Source organism: Homarus americanus, unplaced genomic scaffold (genome assembly GCF_018991925.1).
Source record: "Homarus americanus isolate GMGI-L3 unplaced genomic scaffold, GMGI_Hamer_2.0 scaffold40856, whole genome shotgun sequence".
Classification (NCBI taxonomy): domain Eukaryota; kingdom Metazoa; phylum Arthropoda; class Malacostraca; order Decapoda; family Nephropidae; genus Homarus; species Homarus americanus.
Window position 1 is genome coordinate 3982962 of NW_024734615.1, and position 12548 is coordinate 3995509.

General features: G+C 45.5%; 1 protein-coding gene across 1 annotated transcript; it reads left to right on the plus strand.

Annotated features, from left to right (window-relative positions):
• The first annotated feature begins 659 nt into the window (after positions 1 to 659).
• LOC121870368 lies at positions 660 to 12543 on the plus strand. Its single transcript, XM_042372165.1, has 4 exons — positions 660 to 668; positions 2418 to 2571; positions 4144 to 4241; positions 9658 to 12543. The coding sequence occupies exons 2-4, from the start codon at positions 2418 to 2420 to the stop codon at positions 9796 to 9798; spliced, it is 393 nt and encodes a 130-aa protein (XP_042228099.1). The 5' UTR covers positions 660 to 668; the 3' UTR covers positions 9799 to 12543.
• The last annotated feature ends 5 nt before the right edge of the window (positions 12544 to 12548 follow it).

Below are 12548 nucleotides of genomic sequence, written 5' to 3' on the forward strand. Positions count from 1 at the left end.
TCCTCTAACATTTGACACTCCACTAACACCCTCTAACACTCTAACACCCACTCAACATTCTCTTTAACACCTCTACTTAACATTCACTATCACCCTCTAACACCCACTAACACACTCTAACACCCTCTAACACCCATTCTCTTATCAATCTCTCAACACTCTTAACAATCCTAACATCCACTAACACTTCTTAACACCTCATAACACTTCTTAATTCCCTAACACTCTCTACCCACTAACACCTCCCACCCCCAGATATGAACCATGATGGGGTGTTGAACACTCGGACCTGGTGCTATGTGGGGATCGACTGCGCCGACGGTGTGGCTGGCGGGAAGATGATCCTCTAAATTCTGAGGCTCTTCGCCCTTATGAAGAACATTTGGCTAGCCGTCAGGAGGCACGTCGACGAAGACCAGGATGAGCAAGTCACTAGGGGTGGGTAGGTTAAGGAGTCACCAGGTGGAGTGGTAGGTTACAGCTCAGGTGGAGGGTAGGTTAAGGAGTCACCAGGGTGGGAGTGGTGGGTTAAGGAGTCACTAGGGTGGAGGGGTAGGTTAAGGAGTCACCAGGGGTGGGAGGGGTAGGTTAAGGGTCACCAGGTGGGAGGGTAGGTTAAGGAGTCACCAGGTGGAGTGGTAGGTTAAGGAGTCACTAGGGTGGAGTGGGTAGGCTAAGGAGTCACCAGGTGGGAGTGGTAGGTTAAGGAGTCACTAGGTGGGAGGGGTAGGTTATGAGTCACCAGGGTGGAGTGGGTGGGTTAAGGAGTCACCAGGGTGGAGTGGTAGTTAAGGAGTCACCAGGGTGGAGTGGTAGGGTTAAGGAGTCACCAGGGTGGAGTGGTAGGTTAAGGAGTCACTAGGGTGGAGTGGGGTAGGTTAAGGAGTCACCAGGGTGGGGTGGGTAGGTTAAGGAGTCACCAGGGTGGAGTGGGTAGGTGTTAAGGAGTCACCAGGTGAGGGTAGGTTAAGGAGTCACTAGGGGTGGAGGGGTAGGTTAAGGAGTCACCAGGGTGGGAGGGTAGGTTAAGGAGTCACTAGGTGGAGGGGTAGGTTAAGGAGTCACCAGGGTGGGAGGGGTAGGTTAAGGAGTCACCAGGGTGGAGTGGTGGGTTAAGGAGCTAGGTGGAGGGGTAGGTTAAGAGTCACTAGGTGGAGGGTGGTTAAGGAGTCACCAGGGTGGAGTGGTAGGTTAAGGAGCCACTAGGTGGAGGGTAGGCTAAGGAGTCACTAGGGTGGGAGGGTAGGGTTAAGGAGTCACCAGGGTGGAGTGGTAGGTTAAGGAGTCACTAGGGTGGAGTGGTGGGTTAAAGAGTCACCAGGTGGGGAGGGGTAGGTTAAGGAGTCACTCAGGGGTGGAGTGGTAGGTTAAGGAGTCACCAGGGTGGGAGGGTAGTTAAAGAGTCACCAGGGTGGGAGGGTAGGTTAAGGAGCCAAATGGGTGGAGGGCTAAGGAGCTACTAGGGTGGAGGGGTGTTAAAGAGTCACCAGGTGGAGGTGTTAAGTGAGCTGCCAGGGTGGGAGTAGGTTAAGGAGCTCAGGGTGAGGGTAGGTTAAAGAGTCACCAGGTGAGGGGTAGGTTAAGGAGCTACTAGGGTGGAGTGGTAGGTTATGAGTCACTAGGGGTGGGAGGGGTAAGCACATGAGTCACCAGGGTGAGTGCAGTAGGTTAAGGAGTCACTAGGTGGAGTGGTAGGTTAAAGAGCCACCAGGGTGGAGGGGCAGGTTATGAGCCACCAGGTGAGTGGTAGGGCAGCAAGAGTCACAGGGTGGGAGGGGTAGGTTAAGGAGTCACCAGGGTGGGAGTGGTAGGTTAAGGAGTCATCAGGGTGGAGGGGTAGGTTAAAGAGTCACCAGGTGGAGTGGGGTAGGGAAGAAGGAGTCACCAGGTGGAGTGGTAGGTTAAGGAGTCACTAGGGGTGGAGGGTAGGTTAAGGAGTCACTAGGTGGAGGGTAGGTTAAGGAGTCACTAGGGTGGAGTGGGTAGGTTAAAGAGTCACCAGGGGTGGAGTGGGTAGGTTAAGGAGTCACCAGGTGGGAGGGTAGGTTAAGGAGTCACTCAGGTGGGAGTGGGGTAGGCTAAAAGAGTCACCAGGGTGAGTGGGTAGTTAAGGAGTCACCAGGGTGGGAGGGTAGGTTAAGGAGTCAACAGGGTGGAGGGGTAGGTTAAAGAGTCACCAGGGTGGGAGTGGGTAGGTTAAGGAGTCACTAGGTGGAGGGAGAGGGTTAAAGAGTCACCAGGGTGAGTGGGTAGGTTAAGGAGTCACCAGGGTGGGAGGGGTAGGCTGGAGGGTGTCACACGGGGTGGAGGGTAGGTTAAGGAGTCACCAGGGTGTAGGGTAGGTTAAAAAGGAGAGAGAGAGAGAGAGAGAGAGAGAGAGAGAGAGAGAGAGTGTTAAAAGGTCTTCCTACTTGCAGATGATGCTGTGGGAGGAGATAGAGAAGCAGTCCAGGAACAGCCCCCCGGAGGAGAGTACCCAGCTGAAGGTGAACCCTGAGAAGATCATACGAAAACCACCTGAATGGATGAGAGATTACTTCTACTACAAGTTTATGATGCTTGATGCTGCAGGTAGGTTAGGTGTTGAGCAGGGTGGAGGAGGAGGAAGAGAAAGGGATAGAGCAAGATATAGAGGAGGAGTGGGGAGAGGAAGAGGGAGGGGATAGAAGAAGAGGAAAGGATAGAGGAGAGATAAAGGAGGTAAATGAAAATGTAGAGAAAGGGGGAAGAGGATAGAGGAGGTGAAGCAGAGGATTGAAGAGAAGAAAAGGATAAAGAAGGAAGAGAAAGAGGAGAGGATGTACGAGGAGTAATAATAATACACGGAGGAGGTGAAAGCAGAGAATGAGGAGAATATTAAGAAAGTAGAAATGCGAAAATAAGTGAGGAAGAAAGTGAAAGTCTAGATAAGATAGGAAGAGAAGGAAAAGTCGCCGGGGTGGAGTTTGGTTATATTAATACAGGTCATAAAATATGGAAAAGAATAAAGAAACATTATTTATTCCATTACCTTTATTTTATTTCTTCCGTTAATTATATCAATCTAACATACGACTATTTTCAACGCGCCTGAAATATTTGTCATAGTCATCCCGTTCACAAAAACATTACGTCTGCGTTTTCTGTAAAATATTTCGGTCTTCGCCATTCTTTCTCATGGCAACTTTTTCATGGTTAACTAAAGTATAATCTTCCTTAAACTACAAACCCTACAAGGATCCCTAAAAATACAGTACCAGTCACCAATACTTTTGATTCGGTAAATTTCATGATTAATACCCAACGCCCTCCGAAGCTTAAAATGTTAAAATGTTCTTTTTCCTAAGGTTTTTAGTGTGATTCTAACATTAAATTTCTGTCGGAAATCACCCGTTTCTGAGTTATTAACCCCCCTCCCCCCTAACCTAGCCCAAACTAACCTAACCCAATCGAAAATTAACTATTGTTCTGCCTACCATTTACTCTGATGAAGACCCGAACTGAGGTTGAGGATCGTGCTCGTCTACAGAGGCAGGGATAGGAGGCTGCGTCGCACTCAGTCTTTATTATGCGTTGGTCACTAAGGAGGATACCTGGGCAAAAAACATTGCTCATGAAGAAAGTTTAAAACCCTGTTGTTATTCTCATAGAATTCGGAAAAGGCAGCAAAATAGTTCCAGTCGCAGCGTACACACAGACATGGCTAGACAAGGATTGACTTTTCAAAATCAAATCTGTCGGGCTGTCGCCTCAAGGAAGATGATGATTGGCTGATTTTTAATAATCTTAATTCATTAGCTGCAGCTCTCCCACAATGCACCTGCTAGGACATGCGCTTTGGCCACCCACACTCCGTGACCGACAAAATTATTTACGTAAAAAATTCAATATTTCGACAAGGAGTAATTTCCGACGGATGTTTATAGAAGAAAAGTTGCTTAGAATTGCATACGGTAAGTGGTAGGACCAATAGTTGTGTTGTGCGTGAGTTGGGTGCTAATACGGAAAAATATCCTCGATTCCTACTGTTTGTAGCATCATTAACTATTGGTATGTGTAGGAAAATGTGAAGATACTGAGAGATTGTATGTACAGTGCTGTATACGATGTGTGTGATGAATAACGACAATATATAGTCATCTGTGTTTTTCCCTCCTCCCACAGGTGACGGGGTGTTGGACGAGGATGAGTTTGTCTACATGATGACACAGTATGGAGCGAGTGAACAGGATGCTAAGAAATCCTGGTTTCTGATGGCTAAGGTAGCGAGAGTCTTGTGCTGTTACTCTCTGTTCACTCATAACTCCCCTCACTATAACTCCCTCATTATACCTCCCACACTACACCTCCCACACTACACCTTCCACACTACACCTCCCACACTACACCTCCCACACTGCACCTCCCACTTCATCAATTCTCCCCTACAACACCCCCACATTGCCAGTAGTAGTAGTATTGTTAATAAACTACTATGTCACTATCTATGACACCTTATCACCTCCATATTCACTATCACACAGTAATCAGTATTGACAATCTCTTAATCTTTGTTCGTACGATTATTGTCAGTAACCTTCGCTTATAGGAACCAGGGAACCAATTATACCACTCTGTTGCGTTTTGTATTATTCGTCTGTCTGTCTGTGAGTAGTACACCTCAAACATGACATGACTGCTTGTAATGAAACTTGTCCTACGGGCTTGACGTTGGCTATAAAAATAAGTGATATAATTTTATGGGAAGGTCAATGGAAGGTCAGGGTCAGTGTGATTACCTTTTTATATTGCTGACAGAAATATAGTGTGTGTGTGTGTGTGTTCAGGTATGTCGCACAGAACCTTCCCTCTCTTTACCTCCCTCCCTCCCTCCCTCCCTCTCTCTCTTTCTCCCTCCCTTCTTAACCTTACCTCCCTCTTTCCCCTTCACCTCTCCCCCTCACCTTGCCTTATTCGTCAAAATCACTCGTTCAAGGGATTACCAGTGAGGTGTGTCCGTGTGAGGGCTCGGGGGTTCCCCAGCAGAGGTCAGGACGAACAAACACTGTCTCCCTTAACTTTCTCTGCCACTTTACCCGGGAAAGTCCCCCCTTCCCACCGTGAATTAAATCTTGCTGGTCCAAATCCTATTTAAATGAAACACTGAAATAAAATACCACTAATTAATTACAACATTGAACAAAATTCTACCAACTCAAATCTTCCTCAGTCCTCTCATACTGTCAAGTTAGGTAAGGTAGGAAAAGTAAGATTATATCAGATAGGGTAAGGCAAGATTATGTTTGGCTGGATTAGCTGGGGTTTGTACCTACACCTCCCCCCTCCCTCCCATTCCCCACCCCCTCACCACAGACATGATGTGGTCGCTGGCGTGTATCGTCCGCTGCTGGTTACGGTAGAGTAGTTTCACTAGACTCACTGGCCTCATACAATGTTTATAAACAAAGTGGTGATTCTCGTGAGCCTCAAAGAAGGACTGATTCACCTGCCACACAATACTGTTCACCAGAGTGAGAAGGTTAAGGTCTGGTGACAATTGTGTGTGTGAGGGCGAACCTGTGATAAAAGTTTACGCCTTCGATGTTGTTATTGTAGTGTGTTGTTGCTCCTTCAGGACATCTGCCGCTGTTATGTTCCACTGTTAAAAAAAAAATCTCTTGACTTGCCTGCGGTGTTCTCAAGAAGGAGCATTTAATATTTATTTGTGGCGTCTCTGCGAAGATGACAAGTCGTCTGTGTGATCCTGATTTAGTGTGAGGTTGATAATAGTAACGACAAGACGCATTTTTCTTCCCTCTATTTTTGTGTCTTGGAAGGAAACAGATACTATTCAGAAAACCTTTAGATCAAAGAAAAGTCTAATGTCTGGATATCGGTTAACGTTACACCCAGTAAGGTAGAGAGAGTTCGGCAGAAAACTATAGGTCAATCAGCTAACTTCACATATTTACAAACTTTTTGAGGCAGTTTTGAGGGACGCCATCATCCAACACCATACAGAACACAGTCTCCAGCATGTCAACATGGTTTCATGGAGAGAAACTCTTGTCTGACATGTTTGTACACTTTCCTTGAAACGGTGACAGACTACGTGTACCAAAGTTTACCGGAAGATGTGTTGTACATGGATTTTTGGAAGGCATTCGACAAAGTTTCACATGCACGGCCAGCCTCTAAGATCCCGGCACATGGCATCACAAGTAAAATATTGGAGTGAATTAAACACTGCCTCGAAGAGTTCTTGATGAAGTACCACAAGGATCTATCCTCGGACTCGCCCTGTTTGTGATCTACATTAACAATGTTGATGAAAATATATCGATCCACATATTCACGACTGCGGACGACATAAAGATATATGGGAAGGTGGTGAGTCGCAAAGATATCCCATCCGTGCAAAACGATGTGCACGAACTTCTTAAATGATTGCACGACTGGCAAATACTTTTTGAATTCAGCAAAGTGTGACTTTGCTTGTGGGGCACAATAACCTTAAACACGACTAAACACTTAAAGCAGAACAACAAAGGAAGCCAACCAAACAACCAAACTCTAGGAATCCTAAATTGCACCTTGGAATATAATGATAAGAAAATGCTCCTTCAACATTGTAAATCTCTCGGACGTCCCCACCTGGTCTACTGAATACAAGCATGAAGACCAAACCTACAGAATGATATAACATCATTAAGAAAGGTTCAACACGGAGAGACTAGAATTATTCCTGACAAGACACGACAGAGCGATCCTCACACACACACACGTGAAAATTTCTCAGTAACTCGACGATAAAAGAGGACTGAGAGGGTTAGCGACCTGGTGTGTGTGAAAGGTGGTGAGAGAGGTGAGAGTGTGACGCCGCTGGGGACTGGGTAGGTAGGCAGGCAGGCAGGTAAATTACTCCGGTAGGCCACAAGCACGCCAGGGAGCTGTCAAGAAGTGGTAGCGGAACAATTAAATAAAATATGACTTTCTAATCTCTGTATACGAGACACGAAGATGGTGGTGAGAGACAGAGATGTAAACAAAGAGAAAGAGACAAAGATGTAAGCAATGATAGACAAAGATGTAAACAGAAAGAGACAGATGTAAACAACGAGAAACAAAGATGTAAACAATAAGAGAGAAGATGTAAACGGAAAGAGACAGAAATGTAAACAACGAGAAAGATACACAGAGATGTAAACAACGAGACACATGTAAATAAAGAGTCAGGTGCAAACAGAGAGAGACAGAGATGTAAACAGATATAAACAGACAAAGATAAGGAAAGTTTACATAAAACATCATCATTAACACACAGGAACGGGAGTTGACCTGTCACTATATAAAATAGTTTGACCTCTCCACCACATGACGAAACTAAAAAAAAAAAAAAAAAAACATTTACTTCAAGACTATTGACCTTATCACATCATTATCTGTTGGCCAAGAAAGTTCAGTGACATTATCGAAATACTTTGACGGAATTTAACACCTGAGGTTAGTGAAGTGAAGTGTGAAGATGAGTATCAATGGGTATTTCTTATTACCTTTGTGTATAAGTTAGGGACAAAATTCTCTTGACACTTTCATCATTATTTAGCAACTTAGTACATGGAAGATCGAGTCGCTGTGGGTGATTTTTTCACTCACTCACTCACTCAACTCACTAACTAACTCACTCACTCACGCCAGAGGGAAGTGCAGTGGCCCGGGGCGACATGAACTTGGTTGACCTCTGTGTTAAGGACCTCCACACACCTCCACCTGCCTCGTGCGCCGGGAACTCTTAAATACATGCAACTAAAACTCCCTCTTTCCTCCCCCTCTTCCTCTTCCTTATTGTTGTTGTTGTTATTTCTGTTGTCATTTATTGTGTCTACAGTCAGAATATTTATCATCATCATCATCATCATGGGCATCATACTATGTCCAGTCTCAAATCTACACTATAACACACACACACACACACACACACATACTACTACTACTACTACTACTACTACTACTACTACTACTACTACTACTACTTTGCTGTCACTCGGAATCGAGTATGATGATCATTCAGCTATGATATAATGATATGAGCTATTAAGGATGTCACCTTCGTTGGTGAGTTCTGAGGAGACTAAAGAAGCCGATACGGGACCGGCAGGGTTGATCACAGATGTTGCACATGTGGAGGGTTATATCAAGCGCAGAGGGGCAGCTGTAGCGTCTTTCTGGCGTTGGCGCTTGTCTGCCTCGGTTTACAGTCGGGCTAACTCGAAAGTATTGACACCTTCTCGTGTGGTGATCCTCCAAGCGTTACGGTGTGGAGTAATCGTCTCCCTGGTGAGTGGGCCGATTTGGCACTTTTTCAGGTTTGTGTTAAGATGGAACGTAGACTACGTTGATGAAAGTTTTCAAGTGCCATCAGGTGCCTCCTGTATGTGACCCATGTCTCGCTGCCATATAGCAGGGTGGGGAGGACCACTGCTCGATATACGTGCAACTTTGTCGATAATTTCAGCTCCCTACAGCTGAAGACACGGGTACGGAGTCTACCAAAGGCTTGAGATGCAAATCTGATCCGATGTTGAATCTCTTCATCGATGTCCGCGGTGGTGGACAGGTGGGAGCCAAGATACCGAAAGTGGGTAACATTAGAGAGGGTAGTACCGTTAAGCTGGATGGATGGTTGAGGTGTGGCTGAACCTGGGGCAGGCTGAAAGAGAATCTGAGTCTTACGTACATTCACCTCGAGGCCGAAGTGGGCATACGTGTAGGTGTTCAGGACTACCTGTAGGTCACTTTCAGTGTGAGCGACAAGGGTGAGGTCGTCTACATACTGAAGTTCAGTAATGGAAGCTGCCGACACCTTTGTTCCTGCCTGGAGTCTTCTTATGTTGAAAAGACCCTTCATCCGGATGTCTACCCCGCTGGCTAAATTGGCACTGGCACGAGTAAGGAAGGCAGCCAAGAAAATGGAAAAGAGAGCTGGTGCCAGTACACACCCTTGTTTTACCCCCGTTTGGATGGGGAAAAACTCAGACTGGGTGTCATTGTGCAGGACACGGCCGTTCATGCCAACGTGGAGTTGCCTCACAATGGCGATGAATTTTGATACACACACACACACACACACACACACACACACACACACACACACAGAAATACAGGTACAGATAATAATGTGTTTCAATATTTTGTCCAATTTCTACAATTCACTTTCACCTCATGAAGTGTCATACCCGGCAGCTTAACACTTACCAAATGAATAGATAATTGTAGGTCAGGTATATAAGTTTATGTTGTTCGTGTGGGAGGAACAGCATCTTGGGTTTAATGTGTGTTCTCGTCAGGCTCGTAAATACTGCTGTTAGTGTGGGAGGAAGAGGTCGTCAGGTAAGTCCACAGTATTGGTTCGAGGATGACAAGATAACAGGTAATCACAGTTCAATGTACGGACGTGTCAGGTTTTCCTTAACTCGTAGGGGAAAAAAATTCAACATGTTTATGAATTACCCCCTCATGTAAGAACAACATCTATCAGTTTGGTCAGGCTATGAGAAGATTGTGCCGATGATACGTATACGATAATTATTTCTCTCTCTCTCTCTCTCTCTCTCTCTCTCTCTTTTATATCCATTTAAGAGCATTGGTGGAGGTGTGGTTTATGAAGTCTCTAAGCTCTACTTCATCCTCCTACCTCAGGGTCGCCGTGTCCTGACTCGAGAGGTGTTTGAGGAGTTGTGTGAGCAGTTCTTCCTAAGTGACGACCCGAATGATCCTGGCACCTACCTCTCCGCCCGCCTCTACTTCATCCCTGGGGAGCAGCGAGACACGGCGCCCTAGTTCACCTGTCCCGTGGTACAGTGAGATGCAATGAGTTACAGTGTCTTCGTTCGTCTCTACTACCTGCCCATGGTACAGTGAGATACAGTGTCTGATAGTGAGATACAGGGCCTGGCAGTGCTTTACAGTGAGATACAAAACCTGGCAGTGCCTTACATGGCCAGATAGTAACTTACAGTGAGATACAGGCCCTGGCAGTACCGTACAGTGATATACAGGCCCTGGCAGTGCTTTACAGTGAGATACAAAACCTGGCAGTGCCTTACATAGCCAGACAGTACCTTACAGTGAGAAGCAGGCCCTGACAGTGCCGTGCAGTGATATACAGGCCCTGGCAGTGCTTTACAGTGAGATACAAAACCTGGCAATGCCTTACATGGCCAGACAGTACCTTACAGTGAGAAGCAGGCCCTGACAGTGCCTTACAGTGAGATACAGGGCCTGATAGTGCTCTACAGTGAGATACAGGTCCTGACAGTGCCTTACATGAGATACGGGGCCTGACAGTGCTTTACAGTGAGATACAGTGCCCTACAGTGAGATTCAGGGCCTGACAGTGCCCTACAGTGAGATTCAGGGCCTGACAGTGCCTTACAGTGAGATGCAGGCCCTGACAGTGCCCTAAAGTGAGATATAGGTCCTAACAGTGCCTTACAATGAGATGCGGGACCTGACAGTGCCTTACAGTGAGATGCAGGCCCTGACAGTGCCTTACAGTGAGATGCAGGCCCTGACAGTGCCTTACAGTGAGATGCAGGCCCTGACAGTGCCTTACAATGAGGTACGGGGCCTGACAGTGTCTTACAGTGAGATACAGTGTCATACAGTGAGATTCAGGGACTGTCAGTGCCCTACAGTGAGATTCAGGGCCTGACAGTGCCTTACAGTGAGATACAGGCTCTGACAGTGTCCTACAGTGAGATATAAGGTCTGACAGTGCCCTACAGTGAGATACAGGGACTGACAGTGCCTTACAGTGAGATACAGGGCCTGATAGTGCCCTACAGTGAGATTCATGGCCTGACAGTGCCTTACAGTCTGATACAAGACCTGACAGTACCTTATAGTGAGATACAGGGCCTGACAGTGAGATACAGTGCCCTTTGTCACCTCTATTTCTTCCCCGGTCAACAGAGAGATCGATCTATCTTTCTTATGTATTTCTATTGGGCAGCAGTTACCTTCCGACACACTACCACCGCTACCACACACATTACCTGGCCACTCTCTGACTCACTCATACAGGGCTGGCTGGCTGGCGCAGTACACACATCACCTGACCACTGGACTGACTCGTTCAGGGCTGACTGGCTGGCTGGCGCAGTACACACATCACCTGACCACTGGACTGACTCGTACAGGGCTGACTGGCTCAGTCCACACATCACCTGACCACTGGACTGACTCGTACAGGGCTCAGTATACCTCTACTACACCTCAATTAATGAATCTCTCAGAGGGAACAATCACTAGTCACAGAGCCCCTAATGGTATACCCTGACTAGTGTTTAAATGTACGTGTTATGCTAAAGGTAGAGTGTTGGTGTGATTCTGAAGCCATGTTGGGTATTGTTTGTATCTCTTGGCCTTTAATGTTCAGACGGTTAAGGACGGTCTTAGATCTTTAGTTATAAGTAGAGTGGTAACCCAACCTAACCTGTGAGAGTTTGAGCGTGTACAAGATTCTAGAATTACAGTAAATAAGAGAATGTTAAAAGAAAACTTAGTATTGTGTGCAATATTGAACGAAATTCTAAGAGTCTTGTCAATCTCTCTGGGGTGATGTGTGGTTCTCGTTCAGTTTGTTTACCGATGTCCAGCAGTCCCCCAGGGTCGTGTTGTGTCATTAGTGAACGCAAGAAATGACACAATCAGGGTTTCAGGACCATCCAGGGACTCTAGTGTGATGTAACTTATATTGTGATGTTGTCCTCAGGTGTTCTTGGCAATAATCACAGGTAACATCACAGGTATAGTCTTGGAGCTTCTCTTCGGGCAGAAAACACACTCTCCAAAAAGTATCTGTACGATTTTGTGTGAGACAATATGACACAACGGATGAAGGATTTTGACAACCCTACCGAGACAACAGGAGTCGCAGTGTTCATTTTGAAATTCATCGACCTTCTCCGTGAAGATACTTTTTAGAGCGAGTGTTTACATACAATAAAATGTTGAGAGCATAAAATATGATATATTTGAGGTAATGGACTTTCCAAAGAGTGTCTCAGCCTAGTAAAATGCAACAAACTGCAGGAAAAATTGTCAACAAAGAAGCTTTCTTGCGTATGATTTGAAAAGTTGAAATGCATTACTGGAGAGCTTTGATCACCAGTGGACAGAAACGAGTCTTTGAAAACGTAATGTAATTTAGCAGGAGTTGAAAATAAAGAAATAAAATAAAAGACTAGTAGGAGTGTAGACTGGAAGAGTTTGTTGTGTAAACCAAGGCGGCCATTGAGCTGCTGATGCAACCTAAAAAGGCAATTTATTTTTTATATTTATTTATTTATTTATATATTTTTTTTTACAAAATGATGATATTTATACCAAGTTTTATACCATAATGTAAGTGTTCATGCGTTGTGTGTACAGGGGGTATTTATGTTAGTACTGTCTACTGAAGGTGTGTTTGTATACAGTAAAGTATAATAATGAGAAATATTTATGAACATGTATGAATTAGACATAATGATTATATTGTGTTGTAGTAAGGACCTTTAGGAAATAAGTGCTGTGAATAATAAAAA